Source organism: Chanodichthys erythropterus, chromosome 22 (genome assembly GCF_024489055.1).
Source record: "Chanodichthys erythropterus isolate Z2021 chromosome 22, ASM2448905v1, whole genome shotgun sequence".
NCBI lineage: Eukaryota > Metazoa > Chordata > Actinopteri > Cypriniformes > Xenocyprididae > Chanodichthys > Chanodichthys erythropterus.
Genome location: NC_090242.1, coordinates 23,051,001 through 23,075,529, shown reverse-complemented (window position 1 = coordinate 23,075,529; position 24,529 = coordinate 23,051,001). Strand labels below are relative to the sequence as shown.

At 36.1% G+C, this 24,529-nt stretch overlaps 3 protein-coding genes across 3 annotated transcripts in view; 1 reads left to right on the top strand and 2 right to left on the bottom strand.

Annotated features, from left to right (window-relative positions):
- The window catches only part of rb1 (retinoblastoma 1), a 40,430-nt gene that overhangs the window by 9,760 nt on the left and 6,141 nt on the right, over positions 1–24,529 (top strand). The window contains exons 9-23 of the mRNA XM_067376725.1: positions 234–311; positions 637–746; positions 841–918; positions 1,477–1,564; positions 1,668–1,784; positions 4,306–4,362; positions 4,456–4,487; positions 4,611–4,687; positions 4,845–5,071; positions 14,088–14,203; positions 22,655–22,767; positions 22,980–23,125; positions 23,248–23,352; positions 23,463–23,576; positions 23,718–23,860. Coding sequence (XP_067232826.1) covers positions 234–311; positions 637–746; positions 841–918; positions 1,477–1,564; positions 1,668–1,784; positions 4,306–4,362; positions 4,456–4,487; positions 4,611–4,687; positions 4,845–5,071; positions 14,088–14,203; positions 22,655–22,767; positions 22,980–23,125; positions 23,248–23,352; positions 23,463–23,576; positions 23,718–23,860 — 1,601 coding nt within the window. The remainder of the gene's footprint in view (positions 1–233; positions 312–636; positions 747–840; positions 919–1,476; positions 1,565–1,667; positions 1,785–4,305; positions 4,363–4,455; positions 4,488–4,610; positions 4,688–4,844; positions 5,072–14,087; positions 14,204–22,654; positions 22,768–22,979; positions 23,126–23,247; positions 23,353–23,462; positions 23,577–23,717; positions 23,861–24,529) is intronic.
- Positions 5,082–7,382, bottom strand: LOC137013114 (lysophosphatidic acid receptor 6-like). Its single transcript, XM_067376731.1, has one exon. The coding sequence runs from the start codon at positions 6,134–6,136 to the stop codon at positions 5,180–5,182; it is 957 nt and encodes a 318-aa protein (XP_067232832.1). The 5' UTR covers positions 6,137–7,382; the 3' UTR covers positions 5,082–5,179.
- Positions 9,148–12,913, bottom strand: LOC137013111 (lysophosphatidic acid receptor 6-like). The gene has a single exon (XM_067376726.1). It carries the CDS (start codon positions 11,207–11,209, stop codon positions 10,163–10,165), a length of 1,047 nt encoding a protein of 348 aa, XP_067232827.1. The 5' UTR covers positions 11,210–12,913; the 3' UTR covers positions 9,148–10,162.

Here is a 24,529-nt window from a genome sequence, read left to right as displayed (position 1 = left end):
ATTATTAATTTTAAGCAATACTAAATCTGTTTTTGTGAAAGTTAGATGAGTAAATGCCTGCTCACATTTAGTCTAGAACTACAATAACCATCATTTTTACACAGAGCACACAACGCCTCTGCCCCTTATGCCTGATTTCTTTCAACATGGGGACAAGGTGTCAGTGTGTGATAATATCTTATATGCATGGTGAAGCTGCTTCTTCTAACCAGAGGTCACATTATTGTCTGCAGGTGAAAAACGTGTACCAGACCACTTTCTGTGCATTTCTGGACTCTATGGGTCTGTCGGGACTCCAAGGGCTTCCTCCAGTGAGTAATTTCCCATGGAAGATTGTTCAAAAAAGCTACTTCTGCTTTGAGAGTCATACATAGTGTTTAAATAACCAATCAAATCCCCATCGGGCACTTCCCACCTTGGACTATGAATTTGAACTATATTGTATTTCATAGCTTATGTGTTGGACTATGTACAGTGTTTTATGGACTCTTTGTTTGCATAGTGATAATTAGGAAAGTAATTGAAGGTTCAGCTCTGATTATTTACAACAGCTATGAAAAGGACATACAATACAATATCCTTCCTCGGTCTGAATTAAACTAATCCTTGTGGCCATCTGTTTTCTTTTTATTATAGATGGAAACACTTTCCAAGCAATATGAAGAGCTGTACCACAAAAACAAGGACTTTGATGCCAGGTTGTTCTTGGTTGATGATGAAACGCTTTCCCCCAACAAAACTGAAGTGTGAGTTTCATTCAATTAAAATCATGCTGTTAGACATTTTTGCAGACAGCTACATTATTTTATTTTTTTTTTTTAATGTTAATATTCCTCGTAGGTCAAAGGTGGAAGTGACTCCAAGAAAGAATTTTCCGGGAGAGGATGTTGCAATTCCAGTTCCACAGACCCCAATCAGGTGCGACTGTGCTCCTTCAGTACCCAGAACATGAAAGAACAAAATTTAAGAAATTGTTACAAAATATTAATATTTAAAATAAATGCTGTTCTTCAGAACTTTCTATTCAGCAAAAAATCTGAAGCTGCCCAATGGTTTTCAACGTTGCTAATAATAAGAAATGTTTTTGAGCACCAAATCGGCCTATTAGGAAGATTTCTGAAGGTTCCCACACCTTTCAAACCTTGCTTGAAGAAAAGCAGCTTGGGAATTTGCTCACTAGTTCAGATCAGTCATTTGTGTGGTATTATGTAAACCTAGCAGTTTCATAATGCTCTAATGCTCACATGATGGGATTCCCTCTGAGTTTTTAGTCTTTTCACGTGGCCCGTAAAGTTCTGAACTTCTCCTGGGTTTTGCTTTACTACTGGGAAATCTCACATAGTACTCTAATAGATATTTGACTGGGGAGATCTTCTGAATGCAAACCAATGATCTTTTTTGAAGTTCAGTTGAAAATATTTTACAATAATGGAAGCACTTTTCACTCCCCCGGTTCCCCCGGTTTTGTTTCTCCAGGGCTGCAATGAACTCCATACAGCAGCTCAGGGTTGATCTCACCTCAGCTAGCGACCAGCCCTCAAGCAATCTCCTAGTCTATTACAAGGTATTTCTTTTCAAAAACATTCTATTTCCCAGACAGAATGGCTGGACTTATGTTACACAGAAACAAAGTAATATATATGCTTTATTTGGAATGTGTTTGTCAGAACTGCACTGTTGACCCATCAGAAGAGATCAGAAAGAGGGTTGAGGAGCTGGGTCAGGTCTTCATCCAGAGGTTTGCACAGGCTGTGGGCCAGCATTGCGAGGGGCTGGGCAGAAAGGTACTGACAGCAATTGGAATCAGATAATGTCAGGCCTTTTTTGTTTTTCTATTCATCGAATAGCTGATTCATTTGAAGTAGGGCTGCATGATATATTGTTTTGGCATCGAAATCATGATGTGTGCATCCGCGATAGTCACAGGATGTGATTGCAGGATGTGCAATGTCTATTATAGGGATTGTTAATCCGTACGGACCAGAACCCACGTTCAAAACGCACATGATTCTCAGATTAATTGCAAAGTTTGACCATCATACAATGGAAGTTTAATTGAACATGTTTTAGGTCCTGTCAGTTTAAATATTCAAGAGATTTTAAACCATTTGAGCGCATAAAGACGCGGAAGAGAACTCATTTCTGAATGCGTGGCTGTTTTTGCGCACACACATACAGAGCTGCGCAGGTGCACGTAAACACCGAATGCCGTTCTCTTCTGCGTCTATTTTTCAGTCCTTCCAGGATTTCGCGGGACTTTTTTCTGATTTTTGTGGCCTAAAATTACTAAATTTGTGGAGGCTTTTCTCAGAATTTGTGGCAATATTTATTGCATTTCTTGTTGCTTTGCAGTGAAAATATACAACAGACAACATTCTTTTAACATTGTTATTACTTTTTTGACCTTGAGAACCATTGCAGGGCTCCGGAATAACTTTTGAGGGCATTAGCACTGGTGCCATTAAGTTCTAAGGTGGCACCAGCCCCTAATTTGGCAGCGCTGTGAGGGCTGACTTGAAAGCACTGAGCTTGAGTTGAAATGCAAATAATATTAACATTTATTTTATTATATTTAATAAATACAATCTATAAGAATATACTAGGGTGTGGAAATGGTTAATACGCCAATAAGTGCTTCTCTGCAGCATCTACTGCAGCTCTAGTCTTTTTTTATTTCTAAATAAGTGTTTGCTCTCCTACACCTTGAAACTCTTAGTTTTACAAATGGGGACAAATTATGAAGGATGAACAAATAATGTTTTGGACATCACATTAAAAATAACATTCAAATTGGGCAATATTTAAAGCTTTGAAATGCTGGGAAAAGTTGTGTGAAGCACTTAAAAGCACTCAAAACATTAGACCATTTCTGCCACAAGTTATTTCTGTTAGTGTTACTACGTTGCACTTAGCCTACATTTTGTTTTCATTGCACAATGTTTCTTGTGGTTTCCAGATAACTCAGCACTGGGAATAAAGCGCCGCAGAATTCTGTTAAACTACAGATATCAGATCAAACAGTTTCCACATCTGCACTGTTTGATTTGACTTGTGGTGTTAGAGAATTCTGGACGAATGTGAATGCTTCTCACAAGATTTCACAGCGACGTTATTAATTCTGCTGTGAATTCAAACAATGGTGTTCAAGATCGGCCCGCTGCTCTGAAGTCTTGTCACGTTGTCTATTATTAGTCCGAGCTGCGCAGCTCAAATGAGTTGATTAAATGCATGTTGCAATGATGTCACGGGACGTGTCTGAGCCCAAAATCTGTAGAAAAAATGCAGCAATTAAGAAAAAATATAAGCTCCTCTGAATATTGCGGAGTTTGCTTGATTTTGCGATAAATTCAGTGATCACAGAATCGCGAAATCCTTGAGGGACTTATTTGTGCCTGAATGGACACATACATGCAAAAAGTTGTCAAAATGCATGTAAAACATGGAATATCCTCATAAACAAAATTGATTATGGCTTAGCTGAATGAAACAATTGAGAAAGAAAATGTGTAACAGTATTTTGGATCCACACATTCGCTCTTAAAGCGACAGAAGCCCCTGCTGCTTATTGTGTCATGAATGTTAATCAGACATCAAAAGACAGAAAAATCACATTTGTAGTTTTAACACAGATTAATTATGTTTAATTTATACAATGAAGACTATGCAGTGTTATTTTATATTTGATTATTCAATTTCTGTAACTGATACTGTTAGACTTACCTGGAAAATATAAAGCACTATTTATTTAATTTGTATCTTTGTTCTATTATATTTATCTATGCTTGTAATTTGTTTATTTTATATATGCATATTCCCTCACCTACAAAATCACCCCAATGATTCTAGAATGATTAATTCTTTCCAAATAGAGCTATTTAAGTCATCTGGTGATTTTTATTTTTATTTTTATATTGCTCTATATATCACTCTAGCGCTCTATATATCACACTCTATGAAAAACAAAATATTGCAATGTCCTGCAGCCCTAAATTGAAGCATGTACAATTCTAGATTGATATGGTTGATATTGGTTAGTGGTGGAAGTATTCACAGTTTCAATGTTTGTGAATCCATAAATGACACCCTATATAATAGTAATTTATTAGACTAGTGCTTTATTTGTTGCAACTTTCAAAAATTCACTTTCAAAAATTCACTCAACTTTGGGGTCAGTAAGATTGTTTTGCAATCATGGTTTCTACAACAATTTAAGCACAACCATTTTCAACATTGATAATAATAAGAAATGTTTTTTTGAGCATCAAATCAGCATATTAGAATGATTTCTGATTTCTGTGTTTTCAGCGGTTTAATCTTGGTGCCCAGCTCTACTACAAAGTCATGGAGTCCATGCTTAAATCGGTAAGCCTTATAGAAACCTGAAATGCATATGACATGCTTTCATTTAAATTGTTAGTTGTAAATTTTTTTCTGACACATTTGTGTCATGTTTAGGAGGAGAAGAGATTATCAGTGCAGAATTTCAGGTAAGAACAATATGAGCATCTTCACAGATCATTAACTGCCATTTATCAGATCATTACGGTCATAAATCTGTTATTTTGTTATGACATGTACATTGACAATTACTTATGTTACTTCCTTTATAGTAAACTTCTCAACAATGCAGCATTTCATACCTCATTGCTTGCTTGTGCCCTTGAAGTTGTTTTGGCAACTTATGTTGGTAAGTATTTTTGGAATACTTCATATTTACACCTTTTTTTTTTCTTTTCTTAAAAAAAACTGTTACCCACAGTCACCCTTTTTGTTTCAGTTTGTAGATTGCATTAGAATTAGCTGGTACATGTTAACCACACGCTTGTATATGTTTCCTTTTCTAGGGAACTCCTTAAAGAATGGAGGTTTTGGCCGCAGCTCAGGGGCCTGCGATTCCGTTGAAACTGATCTTTGCTTCCCCTGGATCTTGGACGTCTTCCAGCTGCCTGCTTTTGATTTCTACAAGGTAATAGAGAGCTTCATCAAAGCCGAGCCCACCCTGAAGCACGACATGATGAAGCACCTGGAACAGTGTGAACATGTTATTATGGAGAGCCTTGCATGGAGAGCGGTGAGTAACTGTCTGCTGCCGATTTATGTCGATTAGTTGCTAAAATGGTCTGAATGCTTGCTAAACAGTTGCTTCTGAACGAAACAGTTACATTACTGAGCAAACACCTCATTGACTAGCGCTTCCTCTACTGCCGATTGGCTCTTTGTGCACCAGGCTGCTGGAAAAGTAGTAAATGAGGGGGTTTAAGCAGCAATTGGTGCTGGCCAGCGAGAGCACTATGGGATGGAGAGCTTTAGTGACTTGAGCAAGTCCACAGCTGTGCACAAGGCCCACCTGTGTGAGAGTGTAACCCAGTAGATTGAGGTGGTAAGGGGTGAAGCAAAGGAAAAAGACCACCAGGACCCAGTAGATGACGGTGAGTGTGCGTCGGTGCCGGACCTTCCTGCGGTGCGGCAGCCTGCGGAGCACGCGGAGTATGCTGCAGTAGCTGAACAGCAGGAGCAGCGCGGGCAGCAGGTAGGCGATTTGTACCAGGCCGAGTGAAGCTAAAATAATAGTACGGTGGCGTTTGGAAGAAGGATCCAGAAGGCACGACTTGTGCCGTCGGGATGCCACCGAATGCAGGAAGGGTAGAGCGAGGCTGAGGGCTAGGACTAGGCACCAGATCCCGACACTGAGCATGCGGGCAGTACGGACCTTCCTCAGGTGCTGAAGTAGAGGGTTAACCACAGCAAAGTAGCGGTCTACTCCAATACAAACCAGGAAGAAGATTCCTCCATATAGACTGATGTACTTCAACGTGAAGGTCAGCTGACAGAAAGCAGCTCCTGGAGACCAGTCGCTGGTGTGGTTGGAGGTGGCAGCTTTGTTGTGGTAATAATAGATGCGCAGGGGGAGGGAGGTAACAAAGAAGATATCCGCAGCAGCCAGGTTGGCCATGTAGACGGCCGTGCTGGTGAACGTTCGAGGCATGCGGCAGAAACGTCGCAGCGCTGTGGCATTGCTGACGACACCGAATATGAAGATCATGCTGTAGGAGATCTTGTAGTAGGTGAAACGGTAGCTGGTGTCTACCGTGCAGTTGGCTTGAATAGACATGTTTGTTGTGTTGGGGAGATCCATTATCACTTTTGGCTTGGGCCACCCTAGATTGTATCAGTCAAAACCTGCCTCTTGCAGTCCAGAACCAAATGAGGAACCTTCTTTTGGCGAGAGGGACAATAGCTTTACAGTTATACCACTACTTTATGATTACAAAAAAGAGGTTAATGGCATCATGGTTTGGTGATCTCGCATGTAGGCTTTTTTAAATTTGGCTACATCATTTAAAGTCCAAGTCACTCCTCTTCATACAGCCACCTGAAACTGTAGAAGGAAATTTGCAAAGTTACAACTTCCTCTTCATATAAAGCGAACCACCTGCTCTCACCTGGTCATAACCAGCTAGGACGGCTGTGTCTATATGACCTGGGTTTATGAAACGGAAGGGTAAAGTGATTGAATTATGACAGAAGAGTGCTTCATTTAGAAAGCAGCCACTGCTGCCAGTAAAAGACTGTAGAAGTTTTATTAATGTTAAGCTGCCTGTTATTTGCACACACTGTAAATGTGCACATTTAAACCTGTCTTATGCATATTAAATTAATTGAATAAACTTAATTTTGTCTGATTTACTAAAGAATATTTTCAAAAATGTTTTTTAGTATTATAAAAAATAAGATATAAAGGCAGCATAAATTACTCAATATTACTAATTTGTAATTTATCAACCAAACTTGAGTAGATTTTTATAATTTGAGCCTCTTTTTTAAATGTAGATATGTGGCTCAATATACAGCTCATGTTATGTATTAACAGAAATGTACATATAGTGGTAGTCTTGGGTAGTTTTTGTATTTTTAAATTGAGTGCGTAAAGGAGAGACTCTAACTGAAACTCATAACAATCTATTCTTGATAGGAAAATTGTAGATGGCATCTAAATTTTAGATAGCATAGATAAAATACATGGAATAAACTTACCATTTTTCTTTATCTCATTCATTTTTATCTGAATCTTCTCTGTGGTCTCTCTTGGCTAGCTGAATAATCTCTGTTCGCAGTCATGCTTGAGTGAAGGTGTCTAACAGATATTAAGACTATATATATCGTCACACTAAATCAATAAACTTGTGTGTGTGCGTGCATGTGCCATATATCTCTTCAGATCTGGATGGGGTTGTGTAGATTTATTATTAATATAGTAGTTCAGCTCTGGATACAGATGTAATCTACTTGAAATAGTGGGCAAAAACGTATATACAGCCTGAACATTTTGTGAATCATTCTGGCTAATTTTTTTTAAGAAGTTATTTCCGGGGGGGTTTTTTCCTCCCACATTAAAAATTTCATTGTGGTCACATACAGCAGACTAGTAGACTTTATTGACTGCTAAAATTCATTCAGTAAGCCTTTTTTTTTATTTCTATTATTTAATTTTTATTTTTGAAACAAAATAAAATTATGCAGCTTTATTTGCCATTGGTTTTTATATTCAGTTTGTAAATTTACAAATTTTACATCAATCTTGTAAATTCATTTTTGGTTTTCTGTGAGATTGTGCATTGCTGTTGCAAATTCTGCTGATTTGTCATCAAGATGTTATCTAACTGGTTTACGTAGATGAGGTTTTGTCAAAATTGCAAAAATGATTTGTGAGCATCAGAGAAAGCACTAGTAATGTTTTGCATCATTGCCATCATTTTCCATCTAAATTAATTTATGGAGTGGCATTATAGTGGCTTAATTTCCAGCTTTTTACAAATTGTTCCTTTTTGTAAAAGTATTAATCTTTTTTTTTTCTTTTTTTTTAAGAAAACTTTAAAACGTATTATGACATATAATAATCTTGGCAAAGATGGAACCAGCCTTTCCTTCTAGATATGCATGCAAACTTAATACAAATTTTTAAAAAGGGAAAATTCTGACTTAGATTTATTTGTGAGTACAACTTTAATCTATTCTTTCATTGAACAACAAAAAGCATGAATGTTGAATAAAATAAACATTCCCTATGACATCCCCACCGAAAAAAAAGAAATTAGTAAAACATGTGAAAACATGTGTAAACATTTTCTTACTTTTGCACTCAATCCTCAGTAGCCCTGCAGCAAGTAGTGCAGTAGTACATTTAAGTTCCATTTTATAGGATAACAATTGCAATTTTGCAAATTTCCCATTAATTCCCACATATTCCCTTTAATTCCTATGGAAAGTTTACAACTTTGAAAATTCCCAGTATTTTGCAATCATAATCTCATTTAGCATCTGATTCAGTGAGAAATTTCCATGTAAGGGCTCTCTCAGAATCACACAATCTTTTAATAAAACGTTTAAAAACATTTATAGGTGGTATCAGAGTAAATGGTCTTTTTTAAATTTTATTGGTTTACTTAAGTTAATGACCTTTTATTGATGGGTCACCCTCAAATTTTGTAGATATTATGCATTGGACATGATTGAAAATGCAAGTGTGCCTTTTAAAATTACAAGTTCATGCCCTTTAGAGTTAGGATTTGAGTGTTTAGGAGTGTGGCCCCTAGGCATGTCGTTATGCAAGGAATGAGTGAGTAATTCAGCAGGGCTCGTTCAGTCCTGTCCAACGCTCCTGAAATGCAGCTTTCCTTTTTGATTTGAGTTATTCAGTTCCTTCATGGTATATTTTAAAATCCTGTATTTAAAAAGGATATTTTAAAATAAAATAAGAAATTATAAAAATCAGAAATCATCGTATTTAAATGATTAAAAGATAAAAACTGCTTGAGCTACTGCTGACACACCCTGCAGATCTGTCTGTGATCAGCTTAATTTCTTACAATGACAAACCCTGATATAATCAGGACACCAAAGCACACTTGCTGTCATCATGCTCTGTGAGACGCTCCCTTTTCCTCTTGGTTTTGTCTTCAGACTGAATGGAAATAATACAATTTGTATATCTTTATTATGATTTGGCTTGGAAAACAATTGAAAGAGTTTGAGTTTCCCTGGAATAAACGCGTGAGAACATTTTATGGGAACTTTATTTTTTATTACTTTTTTTTTTTTTTACCCCCAGTGTCATTTGTTACAAGAGACTGGCAGTTTTGGAGAATATTACTAAACATAAACTATAGGTTTAATACATTTAAATGTAAAACAAAACAGATGAAGTATGCTTGTAACACTTTACAAGGTTCAATTAGTTAACAGTTAATGCGAGAACTAACATGAAATAACATTGAACAGTACAGCAGCCTCAAATCCAGTTTTACAGCATTTATTAATCTAGGTTCATGTTAATTATATGCGTACAGTCAAACCAAAATTATTTATTTTTGAATAAACTGTACTAATGAATGAAATGTTCAAGGTGTCTGAATAAATTTTGGTTTGACCGTATATACATTTTGTATAAATTAACAATGTATTTTAAACAAACATGAATTAACAGTGAGCAACAGTCTTTGTCTTTACAAACTAACATTAATCTGGATTATTGAATGCTGTAAAATAAAGCAGTTAATTATTAACTGATAATACTTAATCCATTAATATTCAGTATTTTTATTTAATCTATTGTCTTGAACATCAGCACTTTTCAGAATACTTTTTTTCTCTTTTTTTTTTTTTTAGCTCACAGTCAAATACACTTATAATTTCAAGATCAAGATAATAATCCATTAAAGGAATAGTTCAACAAAAAAAACAAAACAAAAAAAACGGCATCATTTACTCACCCTCAAGTTGTTTCAAACAGTTTGACAAAAGCCATTGACTTCCATGGTATTTTTTTTTTCCTGCTTTGGAAGTCAATAGTTTCTGTCAACTGTCTGGTTACAAACATTCTTTAAAATATCTTCTTTTGTGCTCAACAAAAGAAAGAAACAACTTGGGTGAGTAAATGATGATGACAATTTTCATTTTTGGGTGAAATTTCCCATTAAGGCAAATAGTAGAGTTTGGGTTGTAAACACACATCCATTGTAGCACCAAGAATATATTCGGACTTTGTATTTTTCAGCAGTCTTCAATTAGATATCAGCCAAATATATCCTTGCTAACATTGGTTGAATATGTCAGATGAGAATTTGGTCTATAAAATTGGTATACAAAAAAATTGGCTGCCTGGTCAAATTGTAGACTCTTCAATGATGAATTTAGCTTTCAGAGATATGATTTTATTTATCGAATTGCTTCTGTTATCAACATTGTCATTTGTAGTGTTTAATGTGTTTTTGCGGATAGCATAAGACTTCCGTTTAATAGAGTTCTGAATTGTCTCAGAGGTGAAGTAATAGATCACTGGGTCAAAACAACAGTTAGTCACAGCAATGCAGAATGCAATAGGATAAATTGTCCGGACCACTGACTCCACAGTGCAGTTCATAATAACCCCACTTCGGACCAGGGTGTAGATGACCAGATTGACATTGTACGGGATGAAGCAAAAACAGAAAATAAACAAGTGCACCACAATCATACGCAAGATCTTGGCCTTGTTCAGCTGCCCTCCACGGCTGATGCTCTCTGGGTCTCGTAAGGTCTGCAGGACCCTCATGGAGCAGATAACGTTGATCATCAGCGGAATCAAGAAGCCCACTGTCTCCATACACACCACAACTTTTGATACCTTGGACTTCCACTGCGAATTTGAGTAGTTTTCAAAACAGTATGTTTTGTTGTTCTTATCTGATGTGGTGTTTGGATCTGATGTGGTGTCCATCACAAACCCTGCGGTTAGGCCTCCCGACAGGAGAACCACCCAGATCACACAGCAGGCTATTCTAGCATTGCGCTTGGTCCTCAGTGTTCTAGATGCAAAGGGATAAACGATTGCCAGGAAGCGATCCATGCTAATGCACGTGAGGAAGAGGATGCTGCCATACATATTGATGTAGAACAAGGCCACTGAGATTTGGCAGAGAGCTTTGCCAAAAGGCCACTCACGGTTAATGAAGTAAAACATTCTGAAAGGCAAGCTGAAGACAAATAGGATATCCGAGACCACAAGGTTCATCATGTACGTTGTGGTCTCGTTGCGCATTTTCAGTCTCCATATAAAAATGTACATGGCCACCATGTTAAAGAAAAGCCCGAGAACAAAGACAATACTGAAAACAGAGCTGTATAACACATATTTAAATTCATCATTGGTGCAATTGTTTTGCTCTGTCATCGTTAACTTTTAGAATTTGGCTTAAAAGGAGTCTTATGTTTCTTTCAAAGGTCGGAGAGCCACAACATGAAATTCCATCAAGATCGATGTGAAAGTATACAAATCCAGGGTATATACATTTCACAGAGCTGCCATAAGAAGCTTCTTACCATTCAGATGTTGCATAATCCTACGGTCAATGTGAAACAAAAGTTCACACGCAAGCATTTGCATTAGCAAGCCACATTAGATATGGTGGATGCTTTGTGTGTATGCCTTTTCATCACAGGAAGTTTGTTTGCTCTTCATATCCACAGTTCCAAGGTGCTTGCATGATTCGTGACTCTAAAAAGACTTCAATCTTGTCTCTTTGATGAATAGTTTTTCCATGGCCTGTTGATTTCCTTCACAAAGAAGAACAACAAGATATTTCCATGAATCAGCCCAGTTTCTTGTTCCTCCTCTCGGCTTCCCTTCACTGTGACCTGTGGCGTGATCTTCTTTTTTGTCTCTTCAAGTTCTTAGTCATAGTTTGTCATTTTGGTGTAGCCATGTGAGGTATTTAGTACCCAACCTACTGTTCAGTCTCTTGTTAACACAATGAGATGTGCATCAATGTGGAGGACAGGAAAGCAGATGAGTGGGTGGGGCTGGAGTTAAAGCACCTCCTCTTTAAAAATGTCCATTTGTAACTCCCTCGTGCACGTACCACAGTTTCAGAATTTCACACGTTATTGGTTTGAACACCCACTGTCAGAATGATGTTTCAGCATATTGCAGTCTAGCTAAATTTCTGTAATATTAAGGTTAAGATCTCAAAAGATAAGATCTCCCTGTTAAATTTCTTCCTCTTGTTTTTTTTTGTTTTTTTTTTTCTGACTAGAAGGTGTGTGTGCGTGTGTGTGTAACAGTACATTGCTCATTGATTCCTGGGTACATACAAAGAGGGATTGTCAGTCCAAAGTTCACATTCAACTTAACGTGACATCACACATACAACACAATGTGTGAACTCCGAGCTTGTAAATCAAGGGAGTGTTGAGAGTTCATTTACTGTTTGTCGATCTATCAATTTCCAGGTGTTTTAGAAGAGTAAATAATTTTCCTCTTAATTTTTTTTTTTTTAATTCTTGGATGCATAAATTATTAAATCACTAAGGGAAAAAATATTTTATAGATTTCATCTAAAAACATTTTTGTATAGCTTAGTAAGCATTATTTTAAAATGCATCATTTATTTACTTTATTTAATTAGTTAAATTATATGTTTATAGTTACACGACTACCTGTAGTGAACATGCATTATGGTTCGTTTGTCTTGATTTGCACAATCATGAGGTAGAGGGTGTATGTAAGGAAGTACTTCACCCTCTGGCCTTCTTCGGTCATTTCTGACCGAAAGATTTTATATTTTGAATTGTTAAAAATCGTATCTTTGTCGGAATGAGATGACACTTGGTGACTTTTGTAGCATTACCAATATGAACACACAAAAAAATCAAGGACATGATTCGGACATGTTAAGGCATCGTAAAAAAAATAGTCACACTTACCTTCTTTTCGGTCAAAAATGACCGACATAGGAAATGAATGGGAAATACGAAAAAATACAACAACTCAGAGAATCTTTTGTTGGTACAAACTACAAATCAGACACTGTGCAGAAACAAAGTGTGCAGCACTGAAGGGGGGACACTCTGAAATGCCAAGAGTGCAAAATAGACACAAACACCCCCCCACCCACCACCCCCCTCCCCCCACACACATATATATGAACCAGCACGACTATAAGACAGAGCAAGTTTATGCAAATGTGTGAAATAAAAGCAAAAATTCAGCCACAAAGCAGTAAAAAATGAACTGCAAGAAAGGGGTTACACTCTAAAACACCAAGAGTACAAAATAGAAACACCCACTCACTTACACACATTCACAGACAAACACACACACAACACACCATTATACACATACAAATGAACCAGTGTGGCTGTAATAGTATGGTAAAATTGAGCCAAAACTCAAATAAGAGGATGAAATCAGATCAAACACAGATTTTTTTAAGCTGTTATAAAACACACCTGTTCATTTTTGTTATTTTTTATTGAATTTTGATGTTACGTGTAACAAAATGGCGCCCTGTATGTTCAGGTTTGACTGTAGTAAAATTAATGCAAAAACCGATGCTTCAAATCAACATTAAAAAAAAAAAAATCTAAACCGTGACAAAAAGTAGTCTTTGAGAATGTCTAAGTTTAAATCCATATCCAAAACTTAATAAAAATAAGTGTTTGTGTCCAAAAACCACTAGAGAATTTTATATAGAGCTCTATGGGAATCTAGTGGTTACGACATGGCATTGCATAAGTTTTTCTTTTTTTACTCTCACCAAATGGCACTAATTTACCTTCAAAAAAATTTATTTTAAATGCCTTGTCTCTATTTTAACATGGAATACTGCTTTAATTGAAAAATAATTTAAAAATATGTAAAAAAAAAAAAATTCTATTATTTTCAATGGGGAAAAATAGTTAATAAAAATTGTATAAATATTGCATAGTATCATAAAATACCCTCAAAATTTTATATAATAATCAAAAAATATTATAGAACAAGAATATATTACATTGGTTTTCCTGAGGAACAAAAAAGTTACTTTCCAAGGCTTCGGTCACTTTTGACCGTAAAGAAGGTAAGTGTGACACCTAAACGAAGAGGGCCAGAGGGTAAATGAATGAATTTGTTAATCAAGTAGTGTTCAAATGAAATGACAAATGAGTACAAGTAATCCCATTCAGAATAATATTCATTATATCCTCTAATCAGTTCCCTTTTCATGGAGGCGGCGATATTCTCGGTTTCAGATCAGTGATGTAACTCAGTGTCTCGTTCTTCTCTGCAGGACTCTCCTCTCTTTGACCTTCTCAGACAGTCTTGTGAGGAAGGACCTGGTGAACAAGCAGAGCCCCCTGCAACATTGAACCAACCCCTGCATCACAACCATACCGCTGCTGACCTGTGAGTCATCTCTCAAAACTAGGGCTTGTAATTTTAAACCAGTCACAACCTGTTTAAATGCTCCGTGCCAATTCACATACTATCTGTCCTAAATAGTATTCAAAAATAGAATTAGCGTGTCCCAAATTGTAGTATGTTGAAATAAGTATTCCAGAGATACCCGGATGATCTACTTTTTCCAGTTAGAATCCAAAGTGAAGATCCATGCTCACTCTAAAGGCTAATATTGCCCACAACCCATTGTGCAGTGGACAAGGATTCAATTAGAACTTCCAGCACAAATAAAATGTGTTAAAAAACTAAAACATCACAGATGTGAGACTGACGGTTAAGTAGAGAAGTTTAGTTAATGCCTTAGCATTCCTAAGGTCTCTTTCGCCAACTGGATAAAGGAGTTTGAGTGATTAATAATCACCTGACGAAAAGATATTTATTCAATGTTATCCACATTATATTTCATCTGCAGCAACACTGTGAACTTTTATAAAGATATGTTTGGTTATTAACCTTTAAATGTATCATCATGCAAACACATGAGAAGAGTCTCCGCATGAAAGATCCATGACTGGCAGATCAATTTGCTGCAGCGTTTCTTTCTGATACGGTATGAACGGTGACAGGATGCACATAACTAAACCACAGAGTGGTCCGATAAAGAAGCAATTGACAAAATAGTATGTCCCTAAGCTTTGCTACTATTCTGCTACACTTTTAAAAGTACATATTTTTTCTTCACCTGAAACAGTACCTACTTTAAGGGCATAGTATATGTAGGTGAATTGGGATGCTGCAACAGTGTCATAAGTATAAAAGAAAGTAAGAAACAATTCTTGTACTTTAGTTGCCTTTATTACTAGGGCTAGTTTAAATTGAAGAATCATTTGTTCTACCATTAATCAAATGATGCTGCACATGCAACTACAATGTCTAAAATTATTTTCCTTTAAAGAGGAAGGACACTTTCTAGAATAGAAAGTTGCATAACCAATGATGGGAAAGAAGACAAAATGGGATTTTTCTGTCAATGTTAAATCAACATTATCATTTGCCTTTTTTGTTCGTTGTTTTTTTTTTTTTGTCAGGCTTAAACACTAGAACCTTGCCATCAATGTTTTTTTTACATACAAAATACCTCTACTCTAAGTAGCAAATGGTTTAGCTAAATTCATCTCCAAAGAGGATTGAAATTTCCTTGAATTACTAAATTTTTTGCATGTGATTTGACTTTTTTATTGGGGCATTTTGAAAGGATTATTTTTAATTGGTCTACGATTTAGTAGATTTTGGGCCTATGATTTAGTTCAGTGGTTGTCAACTGGTTTGGGCATGGGAACCAGCAAGACATCTAACCCTCAATCGCTTCCCTCGCACCGCAGCAAAAATGGCTGCCCATTGCTCACATTGTGTGTGTGTTCACTACTCACTGCTGTGTGTGTGCACTTGTCATGCACAGCTTTCAAAATAAAAGTCTTGCATAATTGCACATTTACAATATTTTTATTTTTTTATTTTTTTTGATTGATTGATTTTGTTTTTTTCATTCTTCCTTTTTGACTGGACACTCAGTGACCTACTTTTGAGTTGCGACCCACTAGTTGAGAAACACTGATTTAGTGTTTTTCTGGTGTGATGGTTTTGGGATGAACCCACATAACTTTTAATTACTATGGACAAATTACAGTTGACTATTCAGGAGATGTTAGGAAGGGTGTTAGGGAGTGTCAGTTACACTAGGAGCTAGTTGTTGAAATAGCTATTGTATAAAGTTAGATTAGTCATAGTTCAGTGTATTGCAGTACTAGTTCCCTGCTAGTTTCAGGAAACCTTTCCGTGAGAATCAAGTGGCATGCTTCCTTTTGTTTAACAAACAGAATAGGGAACCAAAAACACTCCTGGGTCCTTTTGAGGTTGCTAACACGAACGTGTAGGTTATTTGTCTGGGGGCTGTACGCACAAGTAGAATGCTTGTCTGTGCGCTGTGGTTAGTCTGTGTCAGTGTTGTCAGTAAAAAGGTCAACCACTGCATATGTAGCCCAATGTGCAAGTTTTGCGTGTGATGGTGGGAAACAGTTGATATTTCAGTTTATGCAAATTCATGTTGCATATATTTTCATGCATAAAAAATACATATACATAACCATGTAGTACAAATATATGTAGATTGTTGTTCTCTTAAAAGTAAACATCCACTTTGAAATCAGTAGTTTCAAACAAATGATACATAAACGACCAATATTTAAATTAATCACTGTTAGCCTTCTAAACTAACTGAGTTAACTCCTAAAAACTACTGCGACTGGATCATTGAATCAGTGAGTCGAACTCTGATCAAGTCTGTGTGGATTGTGAATTAATCTTTCTTTTAAACCAGTACTTCTCTTTTCTTTTCTTTTTAACTTTAAAGGACATTGTCGAACAGTGAAAAGCGGTCAGCATAGCTTCATGGTACTTACATGAATGTTCTTTGAAAATGTAACATTTAGCAAAAAAACTTTCCTTAAAGATTTCTTTAATGTAGTGCTGGTACTAACTGATTGAGTAGAAGAAAGTCAGCAGGCTACAGTGTAAACAATATGGATGGGGGTATTATTTGTATTTTATCGATACCGATACTGCTTATCAGTACTGGTACTTATTGATACTACTCTATAATTGGTGCAAAAAAGACATAACTTGAAATTTTCAACATCTTTTCACATTATTTTATTACTGCTGAACTTTAGTATATGCAGTTTACAAATGCCTCTAAGCAAATAGAAAATGCACAAAGCATTTTTTAATATATATATATATATATATATATATATATAATATAATATAATATAATATAATTACAGTACAGTACAGTCCAAAAGTTTGGAACCACTAAGATTCTTAATGTTTTTAAAAGAAGTTTCGTCTGCTCACCAAGGCTACATTTATTTAATTAAAATACAGTAAAAAACAGTAATATTGTGAAATATTATTACAATTTAAAATAACTGTGTACTATTTAAATATATTTGACAAAGTAATTTATTCCTGTGATGAAAAGCTGAATTTTCAGCATCATTACTCCAGTCTTCAGTGTCACATGATCCTTCAGAAATCATTCTAATATGCTGATTTGCTGCTCAAGAAACATTTATGATTATTTTCAATGTTGAAAACAGTTGGGTACTTTTTTTTCAGGATTCCTTGATAAATAGAAAGTTCAAAAGAACAGCATTTATCTGAAATACAAAGCTTCTGTAGCATTATACACTACCGTTCAAAAGTTTGGGGTCAGTAAGAATTTTTATTTTTTTGAAAAGAAATGAAAGAAATTAATACTTTTATTCAGCAAGGATGCATTAAATCAATCAGGGTGGCAGTAAAGACATTTATAATGTTACAAAAGGTTTTATCTATATATGCACTTCAAAGAGAGTGAGAGATTTTCTCAGCATACCACAGCACAACATATTTGAATAGACGTTGCATTTTGAACGACTGAATTAATGACTCGGACATTAAGATTTACCGGCACCTATTGGCGGTTTTATTTTCATATTTACACTTTACATAGACTGTTTTACTTAAATATCCAACTTTTAAGTTTCATATTTTTACATATTTCTAAATTCAAAAATTTATATTTACCATTGAGCTGCATGAAGCAGTCTATGTAAATGTGCCTGAATGATACCACTTCAGATGGAGCTTCTGTGCCACTTCTGCAGTGCAAAGATGGATTTTTTTGATGATTTCTTTTGATTGGTAACAGCCTCATTGGGTGTTATTGTTCTAACTGAATTTCTTGTTTAACATTTAAAAACAAATTTTCTATTTTAATTTAAGAAATTGACGAAATATGATACATACATTTAATACGTTTAGAAAAAAAAATGTTCTTATAATGGTAAAATGCCCCTGGAAATAAATTTAAAGGGGAAAATATCACTCTATAATGGGAAAGTTAATGTCTGTTATTGATCAGAAAGTGCTCCTAAATTTTTGACTTTGCTCCTAAATGTTTTTCATTTGGAGCAAAAATGCTCCTAAAGAAAAATGTTAGTGTGGATCCCTGAATAGAGAATTCTGGCATCTTTAGCAGTTTTTATTTAAGAAAATCAACATTCTCTCAGGGCGCAAGTCATGAACAAAAATCAACATGCTAAAGAACACTTACACAAGGAACCTTTGTCTATGGTTTAAAAATACTATAGCAAATACTATAACAACTAGCCTAATGTAAATTTCAAGCATTATTAAAGACAAGTAAAACACTCAGTAATTAAATAAGGACAAATAAAAAATTAGTTATTGCAACCAATAAATACAACTGAACAAAGAAATGATTGAAATAAACAGTGTATAAGATGTTCAGGTATTCAGGAACAGAAACTGTAATCAAATGTAAAATAACACTGCATATATACATTACAAATATAGTTACAAAAGTTACTCAGTCAAGAAGTTTTGTTGTTTGATTAGTGTTATAGAGGCGGCAGCAGGAATATTAGTGCTGTCACTTGAGCTGCACGGATCTGCACTGTTACACAAACGTGCAGCACAGAAAACAGCGCACGAGAATCAAAATTGAAATTTTAATTTTATAACAAATGTCTGATTCCTGACCTCAAGTATTATCTACTTTGTTGATAAATGACAAGCAGCAGCTTCTAATTCGCCCTTAACACCGAAAAATATACGGAGAAACAACGATGCAAGTATCAATAACAGTATAGTTTGTCCTGAAGCTTATTACGTAGCGTATTACGCCAATTACGTACTGGTCCAAAAAAATACCAGTTCTCGGTACCCATCCCTAGTAAACAATAAACATACATGTTGACACACATAGACATATAAAGTCATATTTATATATAGCATTATACACATTACTATTACAGATTTAACTCCCTCCTCTCTGTTTTGATATATGCCTTGTTCGTTTTCCCCAGTGTTTTTCATTCTTCTTGTAGTCTCAATTTGAATGTTAGTCTCTACTTTTTATACATTTCTGTAACAATTTTTTTTCACACTGAATTCTCGTTGAGGGAAGATCCTGGAGCCATTGGCGAGCAATTGATTTTTTTTTTTTTTTTTTTTGCTGCTTCTAGTAGAATCTTCAGTAAATATTTATTCCTAATATTAACTGAATCTGGTATATTACCAAGATATAAAATATAACCTGTTTCCCCAATCTTAATCTCTAAGATCTCCATGTATTTCTGACCAAAGCGGTTTCACAACTGGGCAAGCCCAAAAAATATGTACATGATCGGCTAATAGTGTGCCACATTGCCCCCAGCAGGATGAGATTTGTTATTCCTTTTTGTTTGGCTTTCACTGTAGGTGTAATAAAGAAACAAATAGTATTTTTCCAACAAAATTCCCTTGACGCCCTGGAATGATTAGTTACACACTGTTAATGCCATAAATTTAGCCATTTTTCATCTGGGATGCAAATCTGCATTTCCTTTTCCCACTTTTATTTAATATACCTAGTAGAGTGACCTTAAATATCTTGAACACAAGTGTACATATACCAGATATTAATCTTTTGACACTATCATTTGTATTATAAGCATTAATGAATATATTTATCAAAGGAGAGTAATCATTTTTGCTCTTCTGATATTGTACGTTGAAAACATTTTTGAGATTAATATATAACCTTGTACGAAAATAATATATGAAAAGGTACTCCAGTGTTTAAAAATGTTTTGCAGGACATGAGGGCACAAGTTTAGTAGATAAAGTGACCATTTATTTTTTTCAGCGTTGCGTCATGTTGCGTCACGAGAGGGAGTTGTTTGCCGGGCTCTGTGTTGACTCAGTGCAGAGTAGGTTGGTACTCAGTAGGAGCGGTCGTGAGTCAGTGTGTTTTCAGTAGTTTTTTATTTTAATTTATCATCGTCATGGTAAATTATTTTGTCTGTGGATGTTGCACAAACTCCAGCCTGTCAGGACATCGAGACCAGAGGTTTACTAACAAAAACAAGGATGGTGCTATCTTCCATGCCTGGGTGCGTTTTGTGCAGGTGAAGAGACAAGACTTAACTTCTCTATCTGCTTCGAAAAACGTGTTCACTTTAGACCAAAGGATTATCATTCCGGCAATATGATGGAGTTCAACATTGTAATACTACTGTAAATGATTATATTAAATGAAGAATAAATATCCACACGCGATGCTTCTTCACCGTTGTTTTAATGTGAATCAATTTCAACACTGAAACAATTTGCTAACTACCAAAGCAATCGTGATGAGAAACCGTTAGTGTGGACCGATATTACCAAGTGTGACATACGCCTGATCAAAGCTTATTAGTTTGTGTTATTGGTAAGTATTAATACTCCTAGATGACCAGTACTACTTTTGCTGTTGTCTGATACATGATGATAATCTGTAAAATATTGTGATCTGAGCACAGTTACATATCGTTAGCTAACGTGTATATATCTATAAGCTAACACTGGTCTCCTGCCCTGTTCTCCACTGGTTCTCCTCACACCACAACTCAATTTGTTTCCTCTGACTGTTGTTCTGTCTAATCCCGGCCTGTCCCTGCTCTCTTGGCTGCATAGCAGACTAATTGTATGGCTGTGGTCCATCATATCAATATGAATAAACATTTACAATATCCTCAGCGTCCAAACTGTAATTACGATCCATTTTTTTCCTATTTTTTAAATTGACCGCACTCCCTCCCGTTACGTCACAAAATTTAAATCTAGTAAATTTAAAGTGGACCTATTATGCCCCATTTTTTACAAGATGTAAAATAAGTCTCTGATGTCCCCAGAGTGTGTATGTGAAGTTTTAGCTCAAAATACCCCACAGCTAGTTTTTTATAGCATGTTAAATTTGCCACTTTTAGTGGTTGAGCAAAAACGAGACGTTTCAGTGTGTGCTCTTTAAATGCAAATGAGCTGCTGCGTTCGGCCTAAGAGGGCGGAGCTTCAAGAGCTGATTCTCTGGTGTCAGGATTCAGTCAGGACGCACTATAATGTCAGAAACTGAAATATATGCTGCATGGAGATGGAACAGGTATAGTTTAGTTTAATTATGGTTATAAATTGTCTTCTTGTTTTTATCCACTATATTAGTACAAGCCTGTTGTACCGGATCCTATCCGAATGATGGCCAAAACTATACAGATGAGTTTTATGACATTTATTGTACTTCACACAAAATATGAAGCATCTGTTTTCACTCTAGAAAATCTCTGTAAGAGCTTAATAAAACACAGTGCAAGTGTGCATTAAAATATTATCCATAAAATCTCTCTTTCTCTCTTCCTTGCATTATCATCAAGATACATAGCAAAGTACACAGAAACACTCATTACAACTAACAGTAAACAAATATATAAAGACCTTATGCTTTTCCGGGTGGTGCTTAATAAACTGGTTAACTTTATATCCGTAAATCAACTCCGATGAACTGTAATAAAGTGCTCTCACGTTCATTACTGCTGTATCCAGTATCACTCTGGAGACTGTAAGCTGGATTACGAACAGTTTACTGATCTACACAGGAGTAACAACTTTTTAGCACAACCTCTGTTTTGTATTGTCCCTTTGTATTGACATTTCATTCACAAAGCAGTCCGGTGTGAAATGATTCACGCAGACATAAACTAATTTTGGTAGAGTTGAGGGAGCATTTTCTTTGAAAACAAAATGAATCCACCTCGTCTTCAGCAGCTCAGATTTAGGGAGTAAATGGAGAGAGCTCTGTGGATTAATCCATCCAGCTACAGAACACCTAAAACACTTGGGAGACGTTCTCGTCAGTGCAGCACTGGTGGACTGTGAACTCATGCAGGGCGGTTCTATGTTAAAACGGCAGTGTCTGTCAACATTCATGGGCGGGGCCTGTGGCTAATGTGACATCACATTGCCAGGAACCTACAAACAGCTTGTTCAGAGACACTGCTTATGATTTATGGGGATTAAAAAAAAAAAGGAGTGGTTGGATTTTTATCACTATAGGGTGGTTGTGTACACACACTGCCAACACACATTTATGTCCAAACACCATGCAAAAGTGAATTTTGCATAATAGGTCCCCTTTAAAGTATAGTTCCTACATTATTTTTCAATACATTGACTCACTAGTCTTTTGACCTGCAATATGCCCTTTAAGTTTTGAGAGCCAGTACTTTTTTTTTTTTTTTAATTGGAGTAAAACAACATACATTAAAACAATCAAAGATATATTTAACTTCCTTCTATTTTAAATATAACAAAAATATTTATTTGTAGCTGTAATAATATTTCACCATATTACTTTTTTTTTTTTTTTTACTGTACTTTTCATCAAATAAATGCAGCCTTGGTGAGCATGGGAGACTTCTTTTAAAAAAATCTTACTGACCACAAACTTTTTAACCACTGACATCCATTAGCTCTCTTATTTTTAGCTTCTTTTCATTGGCAAAATGTGAATGTAAGGTTTAACCTTCTCACCTTCCCCAGGTATCTCTCTCCTGTGCGGCCGAGCCGTCCTCTCCCGTCAACAGAGGCTGAGCCCCCCACACCAGGCACCAAAGCACCCCGTTCAAACTCTCTGAGCCTTTTCTACAAAAAGTGTAGGTTAATTTACTTTACTTTATAATTTACTTTCACATACATTGAGATCTAAAAGAGTATTTAAAGCCATTTTGTTACCTAATACACAAGCTAAAATAGTTTTTCAGATTTCAAGTGTATTTTTAATATCCGTTTGAGGCATGAGTCCCATAAAACATGCAAGTATGTTGCATTTGCTCTCCTAAAATCATTCAGGTTTTTTTTTTTTTAGTGTACAGGATGGCCTACCTGCGACTGAAAACGCTGTTCTCGCACCTGCTGACCGCACACCCAGAACTGGAGCCTATAATATGGACCCTGCTTCAGCACACCCTCCAGAACGAATACGAATTAATGCGAGACAGACATTTAGACCAGGTACTACCAGTTCTTTTTATCCTAAACATTATAATATACCGCAAAGCTAAAAGAAAGCAAATGCATTATGTTCAGTAAAAATGTTTAGAAGCTTGACCGACTCCTCCTTTTGTTCATTGCAGTTGATTATGTCGGCTATGTATGCCATATGCAAGGTGAAGAACGTGGACTTGCGCTTCAAAACTATTGTGACCGCTTATAAAGAGCTGCCCAATACTAATCAGGAGGTGAGAGTCAATCTGTCTTGTTCCCTTTTAAATGATTTGTTTCAGATGATCATTCAAGTAATATTAACAATTGCACAACAATCTCTCTTTAATTTTTCCGGATGTGTCAGACATTTAAGCGTGTGCTGATCAGAGAGGGTCAGTACGACTCCATCATTGTCTTCTACAATCTGGTCTTCATGCAGAAGCTCAAGACTAACATTCTTCAGTATTCCTCTCCTCGGGTGAGACATGCTGCATTTTACACTTTCATTGAATATACTTTTGTTATACTGCCCTCTTGTGGCCTGAAATCATGTTCATTTGAACAAAATGTTTCCTACAACAACTTGTGGTTGACTTGAGGGTGTTTGTTTGTCTTCCAGCCACCACCCTTGTCTCCCATTCCTCACATCCCCTGCAGCCCCTATAAAAACTCTCCTCTGCGTGTGCCTGGCAGCAATAACGTCTACGTCTCCCCCTTGAAAAGCAGCCGTATGTCCCCTGTGGTCATGACTCCACGGAGCAGGTCAGTGTTCACATCTGTCATTACATTTGGGAGATTGTCTACTAATTTTGGGCACATAGAGAATTAAATCTTAATATTTTAAACCTTGAATTGTGTGTTGACTTTAACTTTCACTTTTATTGTGAGGTGGGATGCAGGGGCGGATCTAGAAATTTTTTTTATAGGGTGGCAAAGGGGTGGCATGAGGTCTATGAGGGGTGGCAACACCAAAGCAAGCGCCCATGCATAGTTTTTAGAGATTTATGGCCTGACATACACAATTGTGTTCACAAACATTGCATTACCAAAATAAATAACAAGATTTCAATTTCCATCATGGCACCAAGTAAAGGCACTATATGAAAAACATCCACTGATTTAAAATGAGTCTCACCTTGTATCACTAAAGGAGATGAGCAGTTTTATTTTTTTGCAAACCATTTTTGAGTTTCTGTTATTAACAGAGGTGGGCATGTCTGTGTGTGTTCACCCAGAACACCCTATCAACTACATACTCTAGCAACACCCCAGCAATTGCAGCAAGAGCCTAGCAACCACCTAGCAACACTTTAACAATCACCCAGAACATCTATATTCTGGCTTAATTGACCAAACTATTTGTTTTTTAAACAAGACTTTAAGTTGGCTTTATGACAAGCCAGCATAAATTTGTCTTTCAAACTTTTAATC